The following is a 24,249-nucleotide window of genomic DNA, read 5'->3' as shown; positions in this document are numbered from 1 at the left end:
CATCACATATAACTTTCCACCAAGATTGAACCAACAGTCGCAGAGAGGGTTCACACAACAGATGATAGATCTGACCATTTCTTGCCATTCTACGTGTATGGTAGTAACTGTATTTCGCTTCTTCTACAACTATTGCATGCGTTCGCACCTTAGATTCTCTAACTCATATTCCTACATTGCCCCATTACCACACCTATCACCGCTCTCGGTCTATCATATCATGTCTTCAACATCACTTAGCAATAGACAATGGGATCCAACTTGGAACGGCTTGCCGACAGAGATTCGACTTCTCATCTTCAAAGCCCTAGCGCAAGACGGCTGCAGACTAAGTCCCTTGGCCACAGTGTCTAGAGAGTGGCAAATAGAGCTTATGCCACATAACTTTGCTCGAATCAAACTAACACCATCGTGTCTCGCTGACTTCAATTCGATGATTCGTCGCAATCGGGCCTCTGTTGCCTATATTTAGTCCTGCTTGGAACTTGATGAATATGATTGCACCTGGTGCTGGCCAGGCAGTGCAGGCGCGGAATTTGAAGAAGCACTTGCCATCGGCGACACAGATCACTGTCCTATTACCACGTCATTCCACACTCTCTTCTCCATTCTCAGCACATGAGATCTTACTGCCAATTTAATACTCGATATCAGTATCTATTCGCCTAGTGACTCAAAACATTGGTTTAAGTATCTGACCTTTATGCCCGATACTGCTTTAGATACGTTAGACGGTCGGCGTAACATACAGCATATGGTTCCAAAAAAACCAGTCCATCATGACCCTGGACATGGATGGGGGTTTGGTGGTTCATACCACTCTCCACCTCGAAGGGTGCTTCTCAAATCTTTTCACCCAATGATGGAAGAAGGACCGTTCGATAGTGATCAGTCAGAGCTACAATGGTGGGATCGGCTTCCATCGGTTCCTGCGGTAACCACTTTGCTTCTGCGGTAACAGAACCGCCGTAAATGGAAGCCGAAATCGCTTGCACATATGTTTGCTCATTTTCCCAGACTTCAAGAAGTCCACTATGAACCCTGGAGGGAGTGGAATTTTAAGCAGGGGCTTACATATAGACGTGAGTGTGGCTACATACATACCGGAATGATTGCTCGAGATCATCTGGCTAGGTACAAGACTACTAATAATCCGCATCTCTCGTCCAGAGTATCCATATCTTTCTAAATCTATCCAACGTTTCAACGGCAATCTTAAAAGAATTGTGGTTTTTGAGAATTTTAATCAACAATATCCTATGACTATGCAGCGATTCCCGTTCGGGGTTGAAGTATCTGGGTGCGACATGATTCGGAAACCAGCCCCTGCTGTTAGCCGGATAGTCGCGCTCACCAGCCTTAAGCTTGAGCATCTCGCAGCATCATTTATCGTAGACGCTAGCCACTTCTTCAACATCGAACCCTCTTGGGAGTGGCCAAACTTAACTTCACTTGTGCTGACTTCAAAGTTGCTGGCACCAGACAAAAGTCCAATTGAGATTGGAGCTATGCTTCAGGCCGCGGCGGCAGTGGCAACAAAGATGCCACAACTGAAGACGATGGAGATTTGGAACGGGCGAAAGGGCGTCGCAGCGCTCTTCAAGTACCAGGTGTTTCACGATGTACAGCAAGCTAGAATTATTTGGAGAGGCACCTGGGAATTTATCATGGAACCGTCCGTAATCCGGGCTTGGGAAGCTTTCGTACAACAACGCCATGGTTGGAGACTTGATCTAACTCAGGAACTACTAGATGAAGCTACTATTAAATCCCACGGAGGCGCAATTGGCTACCTTATGCTTTCAGGCCAGGTCATCCGACCCATCTCGTTGCAGCAGATTCGGATAGAACAAAGAGCGCTGAAGGGCGTAATGACAATGTCAGAATGATTGAATAATAGATACAAATAGAAAGTGCTTTTGCATATATAGGAAAGACTAGCCAGCACCACAAGTCTGCCATCCGGCATCCCACGGCTTAGATTTGAAACCACATGAATCGCAAATTATAATACCAGAAACTAGAGAATACAGCTATAGTAATAGACAATGGGGAAATATGGCTATAGTAGTAGACACGAGAATGAAGTATCTATAGTAGCTGAAAGTAGTGACAGTAGCAGACACTTCAAAAAGCTGAGTATCTACTGTCTGCCAGATAAGTCTGTAAGTAAAAGGTCCCTTCTCATGCTGTTACCACACTTAAACCTCACGCAATCACTGGAGTTCTGAATGGTCGACTTTGGGGCTGAATAGCTACTCCGGCAGTCATGAGAAAATACTACTGCTTCGGTATCATCGGCATACATTGATGACTTGCTGAATATCGATTTCAAATATCACACCAGTGACTTCTCTAGTCACGTTACACTTTCTTGATGATCTCGGTTACGGCCTTTTGCACTACCCTTGCAACACACGATCAAATGCTTCAGTTGCAAATTGCTGGCGAAGGATTTAATCGTCTCATTCCGCATTATAAGTGTCTGCTTCTTAGGAAGGTGAAAACGACTTGAGCGTTACACCTTGCTTGACACCTGGTGGATGTCAATATTTACACCTCGGGTGCGTCTTCTGGATATTGCCGAGATTCAAGAGATTTGTGCTGCTTATCGTGAAGGACTGAATATTTCTGCCAAGATTTATCCATTTGAAACCATCCACTCCAGAGGTCTCATTTGGGAAATCTGCATTTTCGGAAGGTCACCATCCGTCACCGGTTCGTTGCCCTTGATCGCTAGTCCGTTCTTGGGTGTATAGATCCAAACATTTAAGGCGTCATAGGAAACGATCAATCGCAATCCGCGATGAACTAGCCTTGTCACGAAGCAGGTGACCAAAAGCATGGGCGATAAAAGGGCCGAGATAAACTTCGAGTGCCGGCATATTCACATGCCCAGCGATGTAGACCTTCGCCAACAGCATCGCTTGTTTGGGACGTCTCAAGGGCGATCATAATATAATGCACAGGCTAAAACCATCAACTGTACTGCAGAACTCTTGTAGCAGATTGGACTGTCATTAACTTGGCACGGTAGTTAAGATATCCTCCAGTGATAACGGAGACTAGTATGGTCCAATTTAACAGCTAAACTGAGGCTATAAAAACCCGTATTAGCCAAATTTTTAAGCTTATATGATTAGCCGTGGTTAAATTCTTCGTATGCAAATGCTACCTCCGCGTGTTTTACAAGGTAACATTTTCTCCGCTTGTCATATAATACGGTATCTCCGCCTGTTACATAACGCGGTATTGACTCTGCCCAGTATACAACACCGTATTGTGTCTACCGGCCATACGAGGTAGCATTACCTCCGCATGGTATACAAAATGACACATTCAAATTCTCCGTCACCGGCTAATTATCTATTTTTGTAACAGTATGAAACTTGTGTAGATCATAGCTTAATTCCACCAATTGTGGATTCAAATCTTCTTACAGAATATTCCCAAAAGTATATAAGAAGTTGACGATGCCCATTATCAATCAGATAAGTCGTTTGCTCCCAACAAGCCTAAATCCAGAATCTAAACCACATCAGCATGAAGTCTTCTGTTGTCGCGGCGCTTGGCTGCCTTGCCGGCAGTGCTCTCGGTCATGGACAGATCCAAAACTTCACCCTTAACGGCGCGTACAACCAGGGTTTTATCCGTATGTCTCCGTTCTTCTTGTAGCTTCCAACCAGCTTCATAAGATATGTCTCTAACATATGTACCCAAACAGTCGATTACTACTATCAGAAGGTCAACACTGGCCACTTCCCCAATGTCGCAGGTTGGTACGTTACAAGTTTAAGATCTATACTTTTCCCGCGGGCAGATTGTTTACACGGACACTATAGGTATGCCGAGGACTTGGATCTAGGCTTCATCTCTCCTGACGCATACACCACGCCCGACATCATCTGCCACAAGAACGCAGCGCCTGGTGCAGCCACTGCCACCGCCGCAGCTGGCTCCACCATTGTCTTCTCATGGGGCCCTGGCCCGTGGCCACACCCGTATGGTCCTATTCTCACATACGTGGCTCAGTGCAGCGGATCGTGCACGACTGTGGACAAGACATCACTCCGCTGGGTCAAGATCCAGGAGTCGGGCATCAATTACAACACCCAAGTCTGGGCTCAGCAGGATCTTATCAACCAAGGCAGCAAGTGGACCGTAAAGATCCCAGCAAGCCTCAAGCCTGGAAACTATGTCTTCCGAAATGAGATTCTCGCGTATGTTGCTCCCGTTTTGTTTCGCTTGACCCGAAGCTGGTGGTATTAAACTAACTTGAACGATTTCAGTGCCCATGGTGCCTCGAGCCAAAATGGCATGCAGAACTACCCGCAGTGCGTTAACATTGTCGTCACTGGATCGGGCACTAAGTCGCTTCCTGCCGGAACCCCAGCAACTTCGCTCTACAAGCCCACTGACCCTGGCATCTTGTTCAACCCTTACACGACAATCACCAACTACACGATCCCTGGCCCAGCCCTGTGGCAAGGCTAAACTTGGGGAAACGCAAAGTGGGTGTACATAGCGAGGTCTCCAGTGCAGATAGGGAGACGCGGGGTACGGAAGCATACGGTGCTGGGCTGAGTGTATATACAGGTATCTTTAGCGATTGAACTGTGTAGAAAACTCAAACAATCCAAGTAAATATATAAAATATTTTGCGTACGATATATTGCGGTGCAATGGTAATGTCCCTTGAAAACAGATCCTGCTTGGATACCTCTGCAGAGCGTAGTAATGACATTGTCCAATATTGTCCTTAGGTACTTGCGATTAGTAACCATGGGCAGGGCCTCTGTAAAAACATCTATTAACGGACGCACACAGATTTACTAAGCATCAAGTTCAGTCTGCAACCAAAAGTGCACTTATGAATAATTGAGACTAGAGCAAATTTGATTATCAACACAACAGCGCTTATGTCCTGCATATTCTCCAATAAGATCAACTTGTGGCCGCTTCTAATTACACTACGGCACAGCTTTTGGCGGCGCTTAGAGACACCCATGTCCGATTGTGGGGCCGAACCCCCACTCCGGCGCACTCGGTGTCAGGACCAACAACGGCCACTTCCGGACATCTTGACTCCGGAACCCGGAAAACGTCAACTTCTGGACAATGTCAACTTCTGGACGTCTGCACGTGAGAAATTTTCTAGCAGGTGCGGGGAAAGGGAAATGAGGGAATATTTAACGCGCAACCATGCTGCCTGAAGCCATCCCCCCAACTTTTCCCAAACATCATCACCTCTGCACTCCCGTCTCTAACATTTGGTCCTTTTTTTTTTTTGGCTCATCTTTGCTAAATCTCTTGATCATTGAAGAGTAGCACCCACCACCACAACAAACACCACCACGCAACCACAAAATTGCACATTACACACATAGCCATCATGTTCTCAGATCTTTTTGCGCAGTTGGCAAGCGCCAACAATCTTCGTATTACGCTGCAAAGTGTTCTCACTACACTTTTCGCGGTCTTCCTCGCTCTCAATCTACCGCAACAGTTCCACCCTATCTTCATGGAGATGTTCTCAGACCTCTTTGAACAATTGGAGGCCTTCAACAACCTTTGGGTCGAGCTTCAAAATACTGTGGCCTACGCTACATACTGTGTAACTTGCGTCGCTCCCCTGGCGCCAAAACACATGCAAAGATCCATGGTGAGCATGGCCTCAAACCTTGCTACGCCATTGGCCCGCCTCACCCGCCTCAGCCTCAATATTCGCGATAGTTTCAGTACTTTTCTTATACCCAACCTCGCTACCCAGCTGCTCTATGTATTCCAGCACACGCGGAAATTCCGTCTTCCATGAGCCTCCTTCCCATTCGCCCATGGAGTCGAAGCTTCCTTGGCCGGCAAAGAGCGGGAAGCTGAGGATGATGTCTGCCGCGGTGAGATGGTCGCAGCAGATGTAGCGGCCGCCGGAGGTTCTAAGCTGTTGATCGAGGAACTTGATGTGCTTGTAGATGTTGGGGAAGATGTAGCTTGCGAAGATGCGGTTGGCGACGGCGGTGGTGACTGGGCGGAGGAAGAATGGGATCGGGGGTTGCTTGAGCTCTATAAAGCGATGCATGTGTGTTAGCGTCGAGTTATTGAGCGAAATGATTCATTTTCTTGTCATTCTTTTTTCGCGGTCTTTTTCTTTTCCTCTTCTTCTTCTTTCCTTCTTCCTCTTTCTTCTCTTCATAGGGGGGCTATACGCACTTCCAATCACCAGGCTGAGCACCAGGTAAGGCATGAAGCTGCCTTCGCTATAGTGCAAAAAGTACTGGTTGCGCAACCAGGCCTCGGTCTCACCACCAATCTTGCCCTCCATGCCCTCTTTCCATTTCTGCGGCACGAGGCGGCGGCCCTCTGGGAAATGCTCGCAGAGATACTGCGCCAAGTGGCCGCTCTCGGCAAGGACAATTGGCTCAGCGCCCTCGCCAGGAGGCGTGATGACGACGACGGGGGATTTGCCTAGGGGATGCACTTGCTCGAGCTCTGGGGGTGCGAGAGAGGTTTCCTTGTTGCGGTGGTACACCTTGACGTCGAACTTGATCTTGAGCTCTTCAAGTAGCCATAGCAAGCTTTGAGATCGAGATTGATTGAGCCTGTATCAATTGGATGAGCCAAGGTTGCTGAAAGTCGGGGGAGAATCAGGTGTCGGAGATGCAAGCGGTCAGCTTCGGGTTTGTATGACATACCAGTGAAGGGTGACTTGGGGTTGCTCCTCGTCAGTAGCCATGGTGAATTGAATAGCGCAATGAGCGATAGTCAATTTAAAATGAGATTCTGTTCCGATTGAATGAGAAGGCGACGTGTGTGAATTGCTGCAATTGAGTTGAATGAAACTAGAAGCAGTCTATGACGGCGTTTTAAATGAAATCAGACATCAGGGTCCATCAACGTCATAGCGACAACGCATTTTTAAAGAAAAAACTAATAATGAGCAGCCTCGGCGCAGATTTCCCAAAAGCGCCACTAGAAAACCGGGGATCATGTCATTGCTCCCGCGCATTTGGCATTCGAAACGCAGACAGCCAAAGATCCAGGAACAGGCGTAAGCGGCACGGTGGCCTTAGTGTCGGAGCTCAGGCTTTCTTTTCGGCATGGGAGATTTTGTGCCTCGGCCGGATGTTTGCGCCTTTGTAAGCTCGCTTACTGTACATTGGACGATCGCATTGAGCGGCTGCGGCGATGGATTAGTAGGATAGATTAGTAGCGAAAGATAGGTAGCAACTCTTTCATGATTCAAATGTCGCCGGTGGCAACCATGCAATTGAGTGCAATGTCCATGGCGATGAGTATATCGTGATGAGTATACACGCCTTGGCGTCAAAGTGCTTCGTCCGAGATGCTCCGTGTCCATTACCAAGGACACGGAAGCTTCTAGGACAGTTCCATCTTCGTAATGTTCTCGATCTCTCTCAAAGCCTTCATTTCCTGCATCATTGTTTCCGTCCCGCCAGCGGCGCTACTGTTTATAGCATTTTTAACCCTCACTTGAAGACTTTATCACTGAGAAAGCGGCCCTTTTCAGAGCAGCTTCAACCTTCGCTCAACAGGAGGCCCATCCCCTCAAGTGGTTCACAAGAGCGCCACATTGCAGTGTCGTTTTAAAGTACTTGTTCCTGGATGAAGCCTTTCACCGAGACCAAAATGCGGCGGAAGAGACAAGGTCTTCTGCATGGCTCTCTGGACGTATTGTGTTTCGCTCTATTAATCTCGAGTACTAAATGGGAAACAGGGGTGACTATCTAGAGCCATCAATGGTGCCTATATTGCCACTGTCAATACAATATAAAATCTCTTATCAAATCAATTACTACCATTGTTTCTGAACATCTCTCAACAAATAAAATACGCGCCTCGTCGATCAACTTTTCGTGAAAAAACGCATGCGCCACCTGGCATTTCATTTTCCCGCCACATCATTGGCCGCTCACCTCGGTCAAGCCACATCTCCGAAAATGTTCCGCCACATCAACTCAATTCAAACCCCAGCAATTAATTCTCACATGCTCAAAACTCCGTATATAATAACGACCACCCTGTCAGCTCCCTCGAGCCATTGAGCTCTGCGCCATGCACGCACCAAGGACCATCTGCTCAAGATGTGCCTCGCAGATCCGCTCAGTCCAGGCTCGCTCCCTCGGCGGTGCGGCGCTGTTTGCGTCCATGAGTGATGCCTCAAACGCATCGTCAAACACATCGTCGAATGTCTCATCAAGTATAGCGCGAGACGGGGCTGGGGAGACAGCTGGACGGCAGTTTCACGGCAATGGACGAGGAGCTCCAAAAAGAGGCCAGCGACGGCCTTTCAACGGACCGTCAAGCTTCACGAAGAGGGGACCGCTGCGGCCCTCGGAAGACTCTGCCATTGCGCTCTTCAAAGATGTCGTCAGTCCAGAGGCCAAGAGGAGGGCATCCCAGTCGTCTCCCCTCGGTGAGTTGGAGATTGCAGCCAAGATTAAGGATCTGTCTGCCAAACAGATGGATGTTGTTCAGAAGCTGCAAGTCTTCCAGACAACCATCGGGCCGCACTTGAACGAGTTCCGCGGACACATGCCTAAGCATTTACTCATCTCATCGACTCAATTCCTCGACAAGATGTGCGAAGAGATTGTCGAGCATGGCTACACCGGCCATGGCGTCAATCTATCTCTACTCTACGGCATCGTAGGAAAAACTGATCTCGATGTGAGAAATCAGCTCGTTCTCAACGTCTGCCGCGCCCTCATTTTCGATAAGAGAGATTCTGCGGGTCGCAGCGCCTTGTTAGACGAACTCACTGGCCTGTGGCAGCACATTTCTCAACTTCGCCGCTGGAGCCAAGACCATCGTCAGTTGAAATTTGCCTTTCCCTCGTTTCATGATGTCCGACAAGACATTGCCGAGGGCACAGCGACCAATACTCGCCTAGATCCCACAACAAGGGCCCTGGCTGCTCTCTTTCTGCAATTCAGCCCTGACGAGGCCCGCGATATCATGCCGGCACTCTTGACCACTCTCGCTGTTCTCTCAGATTCGAGACTTGTCAAGAGCGGAACGCACATCATCATGGACCCCTTGCTGAAGCTGGTAGCCGTGGCCCTCGGCAACAAAGAAGCCGCGACACAATCCTACGTCTCTGGAATCTTTGACGACCGTGTGCGATTCCCCTCAGCAAAGCTCGCTGAGATTCAAACCTACGTAGTCCAGCAATGGCCACAGGCGACCGAGCTCATACACAAGCGTTCAGGCTCCTCGTCCGGTTTTACGGGCCTCCACCGCCAGCTTCGATCAGCATACCTAGCCCGCGATTATGGCACTGTATATGCCATCTGGGAGGAATTCAAGACTCGCCTGGATCAGAAGCCAGAGCTTGCTAAGCAGCTGCACAACAATGCCGAGTTCTTGGACTTTTGGGTCTTTATCTGGTGCGCGAGCCGCCGTCCCAGGCATCTGCAGGATACGTTTGACCTCATGCAGCGGCTGCGGATACACCCAACCCTCAAGACCTACACCGGCATGATGCACGGGTGGAAGATTTGCAAGGACACGGATCGGATCGACGCACTTTGGAAGAAGCTGGCAAGTTCCGGTCAGAAGCTCGACGCCCATATTTGGACGGAGCGCATCTCCAGTCTGATTGAGGCTGGTAAGCCCCAAGCTGGTCTCGAAGCGCTTGCAGAGATGCTTGCGCTATGGAAGCAGGCAGTCCAGAAGAACGCCACCCACACAGCTGTGCAGCCCACGATTGAGGCTGTCAATGCTGCCTTCAAGGGCATCATCCAGGTAGACCGCAAGGCTGCCTTTGAGGTACTCGAGTGGGCAAGCCGCGAGCAGATCCAGCCCAACATTCGGACATACAACGTCCTGATCCGCCATAGCTTCCGGGACGACTCTCCCGACGAAGTGCAGACGCTACTCAAGGTCATGTCACAGAACGGCATCGAGCCAGATGCGGCCACTTTCACCATCATCCTAGAGGAGGTAATCGGCAGAATGGGCACCGCATCCGCCGCCGACCAAGTCGAAGCCGTCCAGCTCGTCTTCCAAGACATCCAAAGCGCCGGTCTCCGCCCCAACCTCGAAACATACGGCAAAATGCTCTACGCCGTATCATCCCTCGCCAACGGCACCGATGAGGCCATCACCGCCGTGCTATCGCAAATGCGCGCCGACGACTTCAAGGTCACACCGCACATGGTGACCATCCTCATCGAGCGCGCCCTACGCCGCGACCCGCCCGACATGACGGCCATCGACGCCCTACTCCAGGAGCACGGCTTCTCGCACGTCGGCCAGGGCGACCAGACCCTGTGGGAGCGTGTCATGAGCGCAAACGCAATCACCGGCAACACCGAGCGCGCAATGGCCGTCTTTAACGACCTGCAAAAGGCTGGACGGCCGGTTACTTCGTTGCCGTGTCTGACGGACTTGCTGTGGGCGCTTTTGTCGAGCGAGAAGCGTGATGAGGCGCGGCATGTGGTGGATGTTGTGCTGGATTACAAGACGAGGGATGGTGACAGCGATGTCAAGGATGGACGGTACTGGAGACATCATTTCTGGTTTTTGGCTGATGAGGGGGGCTTTCTCGAGGGAAGGGATGTACCAGACGTGCTGAAGGCGAGTCTGCGCGGGTGAAGGCTGTTAGATATTATATGAGATATAGGGGATTCATAGACTTACTGTATAGTACGTGGTTCATCATATACTGTAAAACATCCAATAACGACAACATTCACAATTCAATATACTCACACACATGACTGTCTCGTATTTCCTTTGTTTGGGTATTCTTATTCTTTCTCATAATAAACTATGTCGTATCCATAGCATCCCCTCCACCATCCCTCCCTCCTCCCAATATCGCCGCCACCTTCTCCAACCCTTCCACCTCCCCTTTACTCAACCCCCTCCCCTCACCCTGCCACTCCCCATCACGAACCTCTCCTTCCGGCCCAAGTTCCAATCCAACCACCGTCTCAAGATACTTCCTCGACGAAGTCTCAATATACTCTGCACGCTCCCGCCTCCACGACGCCGATGCTGATGCCGCCTCAGCATCCGTGACAGAAGCATCCCCAAGGCCAGGCAACAACTCCCTCAACGACCCCGACAAAGCCCGCAGCGCCTGCAGCTGCGAAAGCGTAAACTCCGTCGTCGTCGTAATCGGTTGCTGCCCACCGCTCTCTTCAAGCCCGCCTCTATCGCGCAAGAAGGTAAACGGATGGGCCGCCGCGCTACTACCACCACTCTCTCCATTCGACGATTCTTTTTCTTCCGTCTTGGTGGCGTCGGGGACGACGCCTAGTAGAGAACGCAGGGTTTTAAGAAGAGCCTCGTTGCGTGCTTTTTCAGCTTCCAAGACAGCATTTAGTTTCTGACTTGCTTGAAGCCGTCTCCGAAGGGCGGTAATAGATTCTGTCGAAGGTTTATCGATTTGTTGCGCCGCAGCAGTGTCATCGTCTGGGAAATCGAGGCCGCTGTAATGTGAGAGACGCATGTATGGTTGGTCTTGCGGTCTGACTGTAATAATATTCTGCATGACATAGAGCTCGAAAATGTCAAAGTTTTTGTCGATAGAGGCGTTGAGTAGCGTTTCGAGCTGGTGTGTACCGTTTTCGATTTCGAGTTTTGCGGCTTCTTCGGGGGAAAGATTTTGGTTTTGGTCGAGTTGCTTGCTACTTTTTGAGAAGCCGAGCTTCTTGGGTGGTATAGAGAGGAGGAGGCGTTCGACGGAGTCGAGGGCACGGTCGGCGAGGACGTTGACGGTGTTTATGATGTCGTCGAGGAGGGACTAGGGGAGATATGTTAGCTTGCTGTTGTGATTGATTGAAGTGGAAGAATTGAGAGACGTACGACTGGGGGGTAGCTAAAATGCTCTGTTAGGAGCTCATAGTCGGAGTTGCTGGCAGCCATGGCGGGCTGAACTGGACGAGGCTGATGAAGTTGATGGTGATGCTTGGGCGAGGCTGCGACGCGACACGGCGCGTTTGATATGTAGAGCTGAGCTTTCTCCAAGCCGCAGCTGATGTTGTTTTAATGTATCGTTCAACGGTGTAATTGTTCCAATGAGCCTAGTGTTGCTCCAAGATTGCGTAATCCAGTGCAACAACCATTCATCAATTCATTCCCATTCTTTGTCTTCGTTGCAGTACTTCAATTCGTCGTCGTAAAATCACACAAACAAAGCATTCAATCAAGGTCCGAAAGTGGGGCCTCAGTGACAGCTCCTTCGGTACGTACCGACCTTGCAATCCCCCCACTCTCTCAGCTCTTATCAATCATGTCAAAGGCGGTCTCGCCGATCATATCCCATTTCAATCCACACAATAATCCGACTCTCCGAAACACTCTTATATATACTCTACTGTACATAGATTTTTCTTTTCTTTACCTTTGTTGCTTCATATACGGATCCCGCGGATAAGCCGCTCTCTTCGCCCATCATGTCGAAATACGCCGAGATGGCCAAGGGCAAATTGTCCTCGGGCCGCGAAAAGGCCTCTGAGTACAAAGGCAAGGCCAAGGGCAAGGTGGTACGTCGTCGCATCGCATCGCATCTCCAGCGTCTCACAAATGCCATATATTTGATACAATACACCAGACACAAGCTAACATATACATCTTCTTCTACTGCTACAGACAAAGCACATCCCCGGCCGAGGTCACAAAGAGGAAAATGAAGCTGCCACCCACGTCGCCCGCCCCTTGGCCTCCCTCCGCGATCCAAACTCCTTTGCTCCTCCGCCCAGGCGCACCGGATCCGGCCTCGCGCCTCCACCACCTCCCTCCGCAGCCAAACGATCCGTCGTCACAGCACCGTCCAAGTATCAAGATCCACATGGGCCGAGGGTCGAGCCGCCGCCTAGATTCGCCGACGAGCACCAATTGGAAGAGTACGAGGCACAGCAGGAGGCCCAGCCGGTGTCATCCGGACCCTACAGAGTCAACACGACGGGACTCTCGACAGATCATCTCCCGCCTCCTCCCGTGAGGAGAGACGCCGCCACAGGCAGCCGGAGTCCGCCTTCGTATGATTCCGTCGTCGGCGCAACCCCCAGCGATGCCAAAGCCCCGAGTCTTCCCCCGAGATTGCCTCCGCGATCAGGTTCCGGAACGCCGGATCGAACCGCCAGCCCGCTGGCAACGCTCGGAGTCAGCTCCGGCAGCTTGAACCAGGGCGCCGTCAACAGATTGGGTGCTGCCGGCATCTCTGTGCCCGCCTTCGGTATTGGAGCTGCCAGCCACGCCGATGACGAAGCACCTCCCCCAAAGCCTCCTCGACCAAACGCCACTCCGCCATCACACCTCAATGAGCTGCAGAATCGCTTTGCCAGGCTAGGAACTTCAAACACGGGCTCTTCTACGGGACCTCCAACTCCTCCGACTGAGGCTGCTGCTGTTGCTGCTGTTGCTGCCGCTGCTGCGCCTGCTGCCACTACCTGGGCACAGAAGCAAGCTGCTATCAGGCCGGCAGCACCATCCCCATCACCAACAGGATCGCCAGGCCTCGCAGGCAAGAAGAAGCCGCCGCCTCCCCCACCCAAGAAGAAGCCTGGTCTGGCTGCCGCAGCTCCTTCTCCAGGCGACGAGGGCGCACCACCCCCTATCCCCTTGTCAACTCGTCCATCGTACTAATCGGTCTCTCTCTTCTGTCTCTTAGGGAGAAGATGTCTGCTGTACATTTCACTAATTGAAGCAATGGCGTCTTGTTGCATTTTTGCATTTCACAATTTGTATGTTGGATGTCCTCTTGCGTGTCTCGCCTGGCGTTGGGAAATTATGGGTTGAATAGCCGTTGTCCAGAATACTGCGCAAGGGAATTTTCGGAATCTCAGTTTCATAGAATAAAAGCACCAGAAAAAGAAAACATATTTTGGCTCAGCAACTTTTTTTTTGTCTTGTTTAAATCGTCTGCCGCTAGTTTCTCCAGCTATGTGGCTTTTAGGGATATATGCCATGCGCCGAGTAAAACGCAAAAATGGGACTCGTAACTTGTGTTCCTCCACTCCATCTCTCTCCAATGTATCTTCTCCTAGTTTTATGAAAAAAAGATCTTGGCCCTCACATTCTGGAGAGCCCAAGGCTCCGGACAATGGACACAAAAAGCACTTAGACCTTCATCTCAGTGAGACCGTGCTTCCAGACGATGACATAGGGGGTGACACCATCCTCACGGTAGTTGAGGAGGACGATCCTATAGTGATTGAGTCAGTCTCAGTCCTTCCAAAATGATTATAAAGGATTACAGGTTTCACTTACATTCCATCGGGGTTCATGGACTCGCCAGTGTAGAACTCAAAGTCCTTGAAGTTGGGCAGCAGCTTCTCCTTGACGTAGGTCTGGGCACCCTTCTCGAAAGCGGTGATCTCCTCGGCGGGAGCACCCTTGGCCTGGAGGCCAGCCTTGACAGCCTTCATGTAGCCTGTTGACGCAGTCGTGTTAGTAGGGTTGCACCACTAAGAATCAGGACAGCCACAGCCACAGTGGTATGCTACGGGGAAAAGAACCAACCCTTGAGGTAAGCCAGGTAGCCCTTCTTGTCGAAGCTGGTGGACTGGAGACGGAAAGAGTGGACGATGTTGTTGACCTTGACCTCGGCATCCTCAAGACCCTCGTCGGCCTCCTCAGCGGAAGCGTTGGCACCAGTGTCTGTAATAAAATGTATGTTAGATATGAGCCTGTATGGTACCAATGATTGGCTTCGCTATTGCGCAGTTCAACCATCTTTTGTGTCTGAGCGCTGATGCGGCACACAAGAGACAAAAGACGGAAGAAAGCTCAAGCTGGACGGGGTTCTGTTTCTGTACGCACCGACGTTGACGGCGCCCTCGGTAATCATGGCGCAGTCGGCCTCGTAGACGATGCCATCGACCTCCTTGAGGTCATACGAGTCCGAGATGATCTCGTCGTCGGTGATGAGGTCCTATTCAAAAATTTGCGGGGTCAGTTTTGGCTGTGTTTTTCTTCTTCTCCCAATGGCGAGGAAAAAGCTGGAGATGAGCAACAAAATGCAGAGCGAGAGACCAACCTTGTAGATAAGCATGGCTGCGGTTGTGAATGGGCGGAGATAAATGAAAGGAGGATTTTTTTGGTATAAGCAAAAGGGAAAAAAAGAGAAGAAGCAAAAGAAAAAGGCGAGATGGAGGGGTTAGCGAGGGAAGAGGCAGGTTGGCGATAGGTAAAAATCAAAGTGGGAAGACACGGATGTGATTGGCTGGAGAGTCTTTTTTGGTGGGGAGGGGCTTTTGAGTGTCCAAGCAGAGGGGCTGATGCTCACACGAACTTTGCCCGCCCCGCATTGGAAAAAAAAATTGAAACTTGTAGAGCTGTTAGCGCGGGAGGTGGCACTACTGGAGTTCGATTAGATCTGGCTCGATGTTGTGTTGTAGAAGTACTTTTGATGAGCTGGTTTGGTGATGGGGCAAGTTGATACTAATGAACATTGCCAGGGTCACAGGTTTGACTTTAAGATACTTGGTGGGTTGAGGTAGAATATGAGAGAGTTTGAGATGATGACAATGTTTACAAGGCCACAGAAGGATAAACACTCGCCCTCGACATAAAGTCACAATACTCAATTTCTCTACCTAACCTTTTCTCCGTTTGTCGAAGCCATAGCTGCAACTCAATGCAACATAGCAAACCAATCTACCCAGCCAAAATAAAGCCGAGACATGATGTTGCCAATAGCCTCAAACCGAACTAACTATTCATACATGTGTCCCGGTACAGGTTGTGTCTTACAAGCTCCCCTCCGATCCCTCTTTAATCCAACTCCATTTCGTGGTGAGATCTCTTCTTCCTCTTCTCCTTCTTCGATTTCACCTCTCCGTTTTTAGATTCTTTTTTCTGCCCCTTCTTCTCTCCCTTCCGTTTCTTCGCCTCAATGATATGAACCGCAAACTCTTCATCAGTCTCAGCCTCATCATCTTCGGCTGCAGCCGGTTCGCCCATAGCTTGCCCATCCGTTTGCTTAGATTCTGCCATCTGCTCGTACAACTTCGCAATGTCCATCTGTAGACTGTCAACGCGGTGGAGCATTTCCTCCTTGTGAGACTTCTCTTGCTGATCAAAGATGTCTCTCAGCGTGCTCATCTTAGCCTGGAGCAAACCACGAAGATCCAATTGTGGTACTCTTGCAATGATGGCATCTAGATCATGAAAGACTGAATGTGCTGATTGGGGATTCGTCCAAGCAGGAGCGGCAGGCTCAGTGAATCTTTCCGTCCATTGGAACACATCAACATCGTCTCGAGCTTGTTCAAGCCAGGACAGCAGCACCCCGTTGTGCGATCTCGTAGCCCACATGTTTAGCATATTCTTTGCCACACTCGGTAACACCCTGACATTCTTTTCAGTCAGTACTCTTTTGATATCTTCTTGAATGATGCCGTTCCAATTTTCGCTCTTGAGTCGATCTAGGAGGGGCTGGAGTTGCATCATAATGTCTTCACGGAAGACTTCTTTGAGAGTCTCGCGCACCATGGTAGGCCTCGACGTGAGAACCGACGTTGGCGCAGGATTCGGCACTGAGATAGGCATCGTAATTTGTGCTGGTACTTGCGCTGGCACCGGCATTGGAAAAGGTATCGACGTCGGCATCGACACAGGGACTGGCACTGGCACTAGCCTCGCTGCTTCCTCCTCGCGGAACTCATGTCTATGTCCCGGAGATTGATGCGCAATGGGGGACTCTCGTTTCACTGTATCTTGCTCGTCGTCCAAAATAATCACCTCGTTAGGTGCTTGGTTTCTCGAAGTTGGCATCGGCTGATTCAAAGCCTCTGTGTCGAGCTGGTTTCTTATTTTGTTTGGCGGACGTTGGATAGCAAAAGGTGTCACGTTCCACTTTTGATCCAAGGTAAGAATCTCCTGATGGTAATCCATCTCATAGAAGAAAATAGCTGTCGCAGCCTTGTTGTGGCAGTCAAAGTCTCTTAAAAAGATGGATACCTTGTCATTCTCGCCCAATTGGTCGTGCAGTATCACCTGCTGCATTGCAATAGCCATCACGAGGTATGGGGCCCATGGACAATGGAGCATTCTGGTGTCTCGTGTTAGGCGCTCAACACTTTCCATTAGCCCAAGGAGCCGTCTGAAGCCGTTCCAAGTGTTCCAGCTTGTAGCGTTGACGATGCTCGTGATCTTGCAAAAATGTACACACTTGGCATAGCATTTGGGGAACCGCTCGCCGCGAGCTCCAAGAAAACGAAAGATATCCGCCATTAGCTCTTGGCCGAACTGATATTTCATCCGGCCTGTGGCTTGGCTGTTGGAGCGGATGTCATTATAACAATTCCGTAGATGGTTGAGTCTTGACGGAGATATACTCCCATGAGTCGTGACGATGGGTAGTGGGTTGTTTGTCGATGAGTGACGCATCTTGGAGCAACAGAGCGTGTGCTCTTTTGCTCAAAGAAGCTGAGGGAAAGCAAGACGAAATCGGTGAGTGCAAGCAAATTGAGGAAGAGAGAGAAATATTTTCACACAAGAAGAAAATTAATAACAGATGGTGGGAGAGCTGCCAGCTGCTAGGCACTTTGCGTGAGGGCTTGACAGCTGGTTGAGATATTCTGCCAGCAGCAAGCCCTAAGCGAATGTCGCACTCCATTTTGCAAATATCAATTAGACTATGTCTTCGTTTATGCTATTAAAAAAAAATCAATTAATATCGTGAAGTTGTTGCAACTTTAGGAAACTGCGTAAAGATGATCGGTGTGAAGTTGGGAGGTATGTATAAGTGAATTGACCACTGCCAGAGACATGTAAATGCACGACGCGACGCTCAGTGGATTGCTTGCAATAAAACAGTGTCCAAAACCACGTTCCTCTTGACCATTTAGAATAAAAATCAGTCGTAGAAACAGCTCATTACTGTAATATATCGTTCCAGAGTATTCCTTTTAAAAGTATTTGGCTGCTGATGCGCCGTCATCAACACATGTCAATGCTCAGTTGTGTAAGTGAGGAATGCCGGCGTTGATCGGTACAAGATACACAGACACGCACCAAGAAATGGCACACGAAGCAGGTACCAGATACTTGTCAACATCATGCTGGGACCTGCAGAAACCACCGATAAACGCCAGCAGCTGCTACGCTGCATCTCCCTCTGGGCACAAAATCCGATTCGCCAGCTGTTCTGCCTCCAAAAACACCAATCTACGAATCCCATCACATCCTCACCATCATCCCCTTGACTCGTGTTAAGTGGTCTGATCGTGGATCACAACACGCGACACGGCAAGTCACTTTCCATGGCTCCAGGGGAAATTCTGCTTTGGGCTAGAGAATAATCCGGCGGCCGGCGCTCTTGTCCGAGTCTCCGACCGCGATAAAACTTTGTATGTGATCTGCACCCGCTCGCTAACATTAAACTTCTTGGCTGGCGACTGTGCCGTCCATTTTTTTTCTGCCCACCGCCCTGGAGCTTGGCTTACTCCAGTCTACAGCGTTTCAAGGCTTTAATCCTTCGGCCGTTAAAATCGTCATCTTACGCTCCTTTTTCTCGATCCGGTCGCGCCTTTATAATAAAGAGGAACCGCGTCCTTCTTGTTCTCTCTCCCACTTGTTTCAATCTCGTTTCTTTTTTCCTCTCTTATCGTCTTGTCGTTCTCGTTTATCTTGTTGCGATAAGCCCGCCATCCCACTTTAAACATCTCGCCCCCCTGTACGAGTATACAGACCAACCCATTACTCGCACGCGCCATCCGACGCAACGCCGAGATTAATTCGCTTTTTTGCTCCGACCTCTCCGTGCTTTGACTTTTGGCTTTGAATAAATCCTCTCGATTCAACTCAACCTTTTGTTTTTGCATGGTCGACACCTTCAATCGCATCATGGACAACCTCTCATCCGAGGCCCCCATCATGGCGAACCACAGTCTCTACGATTCCTCGCTTCCGCCGCTGCCGGCCTACACCCTCGAGCCAAAGCCCGACCTGTTCCCCTTCATCTCCGACCTCTGGCTGTCGCTGGTGCTGCCCGTCATCGTCTACTGGGTCATGTCGCTCTTCTTCCACTGCATCGACATGCTAGATCTCTTCCCTCAGTACCGCCTGCATACCCCAGAAGAAATCACCAAGCGAAACCACGCGACTCGCTACGAGGTTGCCCGCGATGTCATCATCCAGCAAATCATCCAGATCACGACCGGATATGCGCTCGCAGTCACTGAGCCGCAGGAGATGATTGGCAAGCAAGACTACGACATTGCTGTCTGGGCTACTCGCATCCGCCTTGCCCAGCGCGCCCTGCCCGGTCTGCTCGGCCTTGTCGGTCTCAACGCGACCGCCATCTCCAAGAGCATGTCGTCTTCCTATCCCTTGCTTGCTGGTGTCTTGGCGGGCGGTTACTATCCCGTATCTACGACCGGCTCGGCCGATGCTACCCCGACATTCACTGCTTGGGAGATGACTCTTGCAAAGGCCATCTACCATGTCCTCGTTCCCGCTCTGCAATACTTTGTTGCCATCTTCATCCTTGATTCTTGGCAATACTTCCTTCACCGATTGATGCACGTCAACCGCTGGCTGTACAGTAAGTCTGACTCCATTGCCTCGTTTCCGAATATGTCATTGACCGTTCTTCTCCTTGCAGCAACTTTCCACTCTCGCCACCACCGTCTCTACGTCCCGTATGCCTACGGTGCTCTGTACAACCACCCTATTGAGGGATTCCTCCTCGACACCCTCGGTGCTGGCATCGGATTCAAGGTGACCGGCATGTCTCTGCTCCAGGGCACATGTTTCTTCTCCTTCTCAACCATCAAGACCATTGATGACCACTGCGGATACTCCTTCCCCTGGGACCCCCTTCAGCTCATCACGAGCAACAATGCCGCCTACCACGACATTCACCACCAGACTTGGGGAATCAAGGCCAACTTCTCACAGCCCTTTTTCACTTTCTGGGACCAGCTTCTGGGAACCAAGTACAGTGGAAAGCGGGACAACACGCCTGTCGGCAGGAAGCAGGCTGAGAAGGCCCAGTAAACCTGGCATGACACCACTTTGGTTATTCTTCTATTGATATGTGCGCAGAATGCTCTATAGAGATGCACACTCCTCCTTTTTTTAATACTTTGTTCATCTCATATTGATGGCGAAACATATGACGAAACGCGTTTTGGATGACGGCAGCAACAACTGGCCATGCCAAATTAATACTCTAATGTCTTAATTGTTTTTTATTCGGCTCCATGGTCTGCCGAAGGCAAGAGATGGAAAAAGTTTCTTCTTCAAACTGTACATAATCGCTAATCTTGCTTCTTTCTTCATTTTACTTTTTTCTTATCATGGGACAGGAGGACGTTTTACTTTGGGGGAGAAGGATGTGGATAATACTACAAGTTATGGGAGAGTTATCTGTATGGGGATTTGGGTTTAAGCCTCGGGCCACCTTTTATGTATTATAATTTAGTTTTGATGAGGAATGGTGTAGATGCGATGGGTGGATGTTGGGATGAGGCTTTCTTGATATGGGCTTCGTAAGAATAATGTTTTTTCCTTGGAAGATATGAAGCCATGTGGGAGCGTGATTCAATCTAGCTCTTATCGAAGATATATTAGGCTCATCGAATGGGGATTTGACATATGGTGATTTTCACATTGACTTTGACTGATACGGGCAAGTAACTTAGCTGTTGAAACCGGGTCTTTTCATTGCTCGTTACCACGGACCCCGCCATATTTGCAAACATCAAAGCACGTCTCCCATGATACTTGGCTTTTAATAAGATGGCAATGTATCCAGCATCCATACCACAACAATATCTGCATCACTCAACATCATTTCCAGGGTAATTACTAAAACCATACTCGCCAGTTATACATCTCCCATTCTCCAAGACCGCTTCTCTAGGTAATTCATCTACACCATCAGTATATCATACTACCCTGGAGCTCAGCGCTCTCCTAAAAGGCTATTCACCAAGCAAAGCAAGTAGCGTCACAATTCCTTTTCCTTTTCCAACAAATTACAAAGAATTACGTGTTTACTTCTCCCAAGTCTCAAAGAGTTGAACTGGGGGTTTCATCGCTCTTAGCCACAAACTCTATAAAAGCTATTCGATAAGGCAAAATCACACGTGTGATCGAGGAGAAGCGCATTAATAAGGGGGTTACATTTCTGTTCTTATGCCGTATCTTCTGTGAAGAATAAACGAGTCCAACGAATTGGTCGGTTTCACATACGCCAATATTACGTCGATCTTGGAAAAGCCATCACTAATAACAGCAAAACTTCACTGATATACAGCTACCCCCTTCCGAGGCAACTTCGCAAAAGCTCGTGAAAAACAAGTAATAAGTAATCTAAGCATATCGTGAAACTCATCTCCCCGCGATAGCCGCAAGCCATCATACACAACCAAGTGGCTTCCAAGTTTCGAAGAAACGACGGGAGCTTCGACGGTGGCTGCATACGATTAGTAGCATCACATCGTTGAGCTCCTAAGCCACCCTCCCCCCTTCTATCTCGCTAGGGAATGCTTGCCAATATTACGCTCAGAGGAGAGAAATAATCCTTGAGCTTGTTTGCCATCTCTCCCACCTGAGGCGCCGAAGTTCCGTGCAAGCGCGCGGGCTCCCGATGGAGTCTGTAGAGATCTGATCGGCATTGCCATGGGAAAGCCAACTCAGCATATGCCAAAAGAATGCTAACGCAAGCACAATGTCGTTCCAACGCGCTACCATCCCATGCCCTGGTCGAGCCAAGAGAAACAGGGCTGTCACTGGGTAAGCGTTTGACCCCAAATAAAGATCTGGTTCTCATGGAAGACACATATCCGAGCTCCAAGGCTCACCAGCGCGCGCTCCTTGCCTTGCAACAGGCGTGTATTTGCAAATTGAGGCGTGTAAATCATATCTCGCCTTGGAGTTTGTCAAAAGCTTGTGATTCTGGGTCCACTCCGAGTGTTCCACTCTCTGAGACGCGCCGCTGCGGCGAGAGCCTTCGTCCCGAGCCCTGTGATGCCGGAGGAGCTTAACGGATAAAGGAGGAGCTTCATCTAGCGGAAGCCACAAGGCTTTCTGATTCCAAATATCTATAACCTGCAGCAATCTCAGTTGTTAGACCAGGAGAAGCCGCAAATGGGGAGCAACTAACAAGAACTAAGGGCGCCACCCCGCGAAGATGTATGCATCTTCTACCGTGCTTGCGCCCGCACGACCTCACGCCTTTGATGAAAATAGGGTCCCCTGCTCATGTAATTCTTTTTGCCAAAATTACAACCCGAGCCCCCAGACAGCATGGTGCCTCTGGGAATAGTGGCAGAACGCCGATTATCAAAACCCGGGCTGACAGGCCCGACCCTTGTGCAGAGAACACAGAAGGGGGTGGCTGCTCTTTAGCTGTTTCATCGTTTTACCCGCAATCGAGCCCGACGGTTTGGACACGATCTGCTCTGCGGAGTCGGCACTTTGGGATGAAGCACGGAGGCGGATTGATTCAAAGAGCCCTTGAGGTGGATCGCCTTGATTGCTGGTGCGATATCCGGGGTAATTGTCTGACCGTGAAGATATTTTGAAGCTGCATGGATGTGCCTTGTAGAAGCATCGACGATCATGGCGATGATTAGCTGCTGATTAATAGATTGATAAAATACAGAGTCAATGCACGCTTATTGCACAAAAGACCTGCGTCGAAAGATATGAAATAATTACGGCCATTGATGAATGCTGTGAGTAGCATTTTTGGTAGCCCTTGTCTTGGTAGCATTGAGGTGAGAACCGTATCCCCAGACAGGCCAGGACAGGAAGAATGCATCACGTGAGATGCTTAATGAAAGAAATTGATGCCCTCTACGGAGTATTACCGTGTACTCTGTATCAGCACAGCAAAGGTAATTGTTTAAGATTATGTTTAGACAACCGGCTGATGAATATCCAAGGCAGACGACATGGTAGGGCAGGGCGAAATTTGAAGAGCGGAAGTTGACCGCACAGTGTTGACAGACAATTCAGGTTGATCATTTGCATTAGGTCGTCGAAACACGGCTGCGTTTGAAGGGTAGCCCTAAACTAAGGCGAGTGCTAATGCAGATACCATTATGTTGCGAACCAGTGAGAGACTTCGGAGCTTTCTTTGGCAGCCGGGCCTGGAGATGAGAGGATGTTGAATATCCAGTTCTAGGCGTGTGATTGGCGGTTCCAGCTCGGGAGTTCTAATGTGCCATATTATTTCCGTGTTAGTTGCAGCATCAGCGTAGGGAGAAAGGAGAAGGCACAAAGTAGCCCGCAGGCTTGGCTCCATATGCATGGTCAGCTCGTACGGTACGATAGCCGGCTGGAAGCCCCTACAGCAAGGTTAATGATACCATTGTTGTTGGAAAACCCGAGGCAAGGGATTTGTGTTGATTAGTCTCATATTGGTGGTGTGAATCTCATGACTGCTAAGCCTGTGGTGGCTTATTGGGGGTTTCCCCTTCTGGCAACCCGCCATAAGAGCCCGCCACGTTTCTTGAAGAAACATTGTGATATGTGATACTCTGTCCGAAACATCAGTAAAGCGCTCTTGACGGGAATCTGAGCCTTGCTTCATCGTGCACATACCGGTACAATGGGAATAACAACCTCTTTCTGGCTTTCGGTCACGAGCGGGCGCGATAGGATCGCTTCCCGTCCACGACCCGGAATAGGCAAAGAAGGCTTGTGCTTTGGTTTGGTACCCAATTTTAATTCTTTATTTTCGGCATGCGGGCGGCTTAAGTCGGGCGAGTATACACATAAGCTGTACCCCCCCCCCCCCCCCTGAAAGCTGTCCCTGTGCCCGGTACAGCTTTCTTTTTTACTATAGTGGGGCAAAGCTGTACCCTATATAGCTTATAGATAATTAATATTCCTTTCTATTTAACTAAGCTTTAGCTAAACATAAATAAATTTTTACTAAGTTTAATTACTCCGTAAAGTATAATATAGAACTATTACTAGAATACTTTTATTATAGTTGTAATATAATTCTCCTATAAAATATACAAAAGCAGCTGTAAACTAGTTTTTAATAAATCTAATACTTAATTACGATTTTAAAACTAATTCTAATACTAATTCTAATATTAATTCTATATACTTAATATAAAATAAAATAAATAATATATTAGATATATCCCTACGTCTATTAATTTTTAATAAATATACTTTACTTTATAATAGTATATATTTTAACCTACTAGACTAAAGAAAATTAAAGAAATTAAATAAATATATTAATTATACTAAAGATAAACCTATAAAAAAATTATTCTAAATTTAATTTTAATTTATAATACT

At 49.1% G+C, this 24,249-nt stretch overlaps 9 protein-coding genes across 9 annotated transcripts; 5 read left to right on the top strand and 4 right to left on the bottom strand.

Annotated features, from left to right (window-relative positions):
• Positions 1-220: 220 nt before the first annotated feature.
• Positions 221-1,889, top strand: V8C40DRAFT_277294 (uncharacterized protein; the record flags this gene model as incomplete). Its single annotated transcript, XM_083220946.1, has 9 exons — positions 221-471; positions 523-585; positions 655-740; positions 774-925; positions 962-999; positions 1,048-1,082; positions 1,171-1,300; positions 1,403-1,703; positions 1,743-1,889. 9 exons carry the CDS (start codon positions 221-223, stop codon positions 1,887-1,889), a joined length of 1,203 nt encoding a protein of 400 aa, XP_083068821.1.
• Positions 1,890-3,543: 1,654 nt separating this feature from the next.
• V8C40DRAFT_277293 (glycosyl hydrolase family 61-domain-containing protein) lies at positions 3,544-4,494 on the top strand (the record flags this gene model as incomplete). Its single annotated transcript, XM_083220945.1, has 4 exons — positions 3,544-3,652; positions 3,725-3,779; positions 3,843-4,220; positions 4,290-4,494. 4 exons carry the CDS (start codon positions 3,544-3,546, stop codon positions 4,492-4,494), a joined length of 747 nt encoding a protein of 248 aa, XP_083068820.1.
• A 931-nt stretch (positions 4,495-5,425) lies between these two features.
• On the bottom strand, positions 5,426-7,106 carry V8C40DRAFT_255071 (glutathione S-transferase). Its single transcript, XM_083217962.1, has 3 exons — positions 6,690-7,106; positions 6,208-6,596; positions 5,426-6,060 (listed from the first exon to the last, which is right to left on the bottom strand). The coding sequence occupies exons 1-3, from the start codon at positions 6,728-6,730 to the stop codon at positions 5,675-5,677; spliced, it is 816 nt and encodes a 271-aa protein (XP_083068819.1). The 5' UTR covers positions 6,731-7,106; the 3' UTR covers positions 5,426-5,674.
• Positions 7,107-7,838: 732 nt separating this feature from the next.
• Positions 7,839-10,735, top strand: V8C40DRAFT_255068 (uncharacterized protein). Its single transcript, XM_083217961.1, has one exon. The coding sequence runs from the start codon at positions 8,071-8,073 to the stop codon at positions 10,612-10,614; it is 2,544 nt and encodes an 847-aa protein (XP_083068818.1). The 5' UTR covers positions 7,839-8,070; the 3' UTR covers positions 10,615-10,735.
• Positions 10,736-10,789: 54 nt separating this feature from the next.
• On the bottom strand, positions 10,790-12,153 carry V8C40DRAFT_282931 (MIND complex subunit MTW1; the record flags this gene model as incomplete). The annotated part of the gene is made up of 2 exons (XM_083221874.1): positions 11,833-12,153; positions 10,790-11,770 (listed from the first exon to the last, which is right to left on the bottom strand). Exons 1-2 carry the CDS (start codon positions 11,890-11,892, stop codon positions 10,790-10,792), a joined length of 1,041 nt encoding a protein of 346 aa, XP_083068817.1. The 5' UTR covers positions 11,893-12,153.
• Positions 12,154-12,301: 148 nt separating this feature from the next.
• On the top strand, positions 12,302-13,763 carry V8C40DRAFT_107098 (uncharacterized protein). The gene is made up of 2 exons (XM_083210735.1): positions 12,302-12,512; positions 12,619-13,763. The coding sequence occupies exons 1-2, from the start codon at positions 12,423-12,425 to the stop codon at positions 13,612-13,614; spliced, it is 1,086 nt and encodes a 361-aa protein (XP_083068816.1). The 5' UTR covers positions 12,302-12,422; the 3' UTR covers positions 13,615-13,763.
• Positions 13,764-13,849: 86 nt separating this feature from the next.
• On the bottom strand, positions 13,850-15,173 carry V8C40DRAFT_255060 (Mss4-like protein). Its single transcript, XM_083217960.1, has 5 exons — positions 15,008-15,173; positions 14,791-14,902; positions 14,491-14,628; positions 14,239-14,401; positions 13,850-14,173 (listed from the first exon to the last, which is right to left on the bottom strand). The coding sequence occupies exons 1-5, from the start codon at positions 15,020-15,022 to the stop codon at positions 14,089-14,091; spliced, it is 513 nt and encodes a 170-aa protein (XP_083068815.1). The 5' UTR covers positions 15,023-15,173; the 3' UTR covers positions 13,850-14,088.
• A 293-nt stretch (positions 15,174-15,466) lies between these two features.
• V8C40DRAFT_255059 (uncharacterized protein) lies at positions 15,467-17,846 on the bottom strand. Its single transcript, XM_083217959.1, has one exon. It carries the CDS (start codon positions 17,359-17,361, stop codon positions 15,745-15,747), a length of 1,617 nt encoding a protein of 538 aa, XP_083068814.1. The 5' UTR covers positions 17,362-17,846; the 3' UTR covers positions 15,467-15,744.
• Positions 17,847-18,383: 537 nt separating this feature from the next.
• On the top strand, positions 18,384-20,659 carry V8C40DRAFT_255055 (sphingosine hydroxylase). The gene is made up of 2 exons (XM_083217958.1): positions 18,384-19,519; positions 19,580-20,659. The coding sequence occupies exons 1-2, from the start codon at positions 18,796-18,798 to the stop codon at positions 19,972-19,974; spliced, it is 1,119 nt and encodes a 372-aa protein (XP_083068813.1). The 5' UTR covers positions 18,384-18,795; the 3' UTR covers positions 19,975-20,659.
• Positions 20,660-24,249: the final 3,590 nt, after the last annotated feature.

This window comes from Trichoderma camerunense (assembly GCF_050948025.1).
Source record: "Trichoderma camerunense strain CBS 138272 chromosome Unknown V8C40scaffold_20, whole genome shotgun sequence".
NCBI classification, from domain to species: Eukaryota; Fungi; Ascomycota; class Sordariomycetes; order Hypocreales; family Hypocreaceae; genus Trichoderma; species Trichoderma camerunense.
The sequence above is the reverse complement of the archived record's forward strand: the minus strand, read 5'-3'. Positions and strand labels throughout refer to the sequence as shown.

What these genes read in the sequence shown, in the direction of transcription:
- V8C40DRAFT_255071 (XM_083217962.1), bottom strand. Translation starts at nt 6,730, where the DNA reads ATGGCTACTGACGAGGAGCAACCCCAAGTCACCCTTCACTG. An exon ending in CCCCAAGTCACCCTTCACTG is followed by an intron (nt 6,597 to 6,689) that starts GTATGTCATACA and finishes CAATTGATACAG; the next exon opens with GCTCAATCAATCTCGATCTC. An exon ending in GCTCAGCCTGGTGATTGGAA is followed by an intron (nt 6,061 to 6,207) that starts GTGCGTATAGCC and finishes ATCGCTTTATAG; the next exon opens with AGCTCAAGCAACCCCCGATC.
- V8C40DRAFT_255055 (XM_083217958.1), top strand. Translation starts at nt 18,796, where the DNA reads ATGGTCGACACCTTCAATCGCATCATGGACAACCTCTCATCCGAGGCC. An exon ending in CGTCAACCGCTGGCTGTACA is followed by an intron (nt 19,520 to 19,579) that starts GTAAGTCTGACT and finishes TTCTCCTTGCAG; the next exon opens with CAACTTTCCACTCTCGCCAC.
- V8C40DRAFT_255059 (XM_083217959.1), bottom strand. Translation starts at nt 17,361, where the DNA reads ATGCGTCACTCATCGACAAACAACCCACTACCCATCGTCACGACTCAT.
- V8C40DRAFT_107098 (XM_083210735.1), top strand. Translation starts at nt 12,423, where the DNA reads ATGTCGAAATACGCCGAGATGGCCAAGGGCAAATTGTCCTCGGGCCGC. An exon ending in GCAAGGCCAAGGGCAAGGTG is followed by an intron (nt 12,513 to 12,618) that starts GTACGTCGTCGC and finishes CTACTGCTACAG; the next exon opens with ACAAAGCACATCCCCGGCCG.
- V8C40DRAFT_255068 (XM_083217961.1), top strand. Translation starts at nt 8,071, where the DNA reads ATGCACGCACCAAGGACCATCTGCTCAAGATGTGCCTCGCAGATCCGC.
- V8C40DRAFT_255060 (XM_083217960.1), bottom strand. An exon ending in CTACCTGGCTTACCTCAAGG is followed by an intron (nt 14,402 to 14,490) that starts GTTGGTTCTTTT and finishes CTGCGTCAACAG; the next exon opens with GCTACATGAAGGCTGTCAAG. An exon ending in TCCATGAACCCCGATGGAAT is followed by an intron (nt 14,174 to 14,238) that starts GTAAGTGAAACC and finishes CAATCACTATAG; the next exon opens with GATCGTCCTCCTCAACTACC.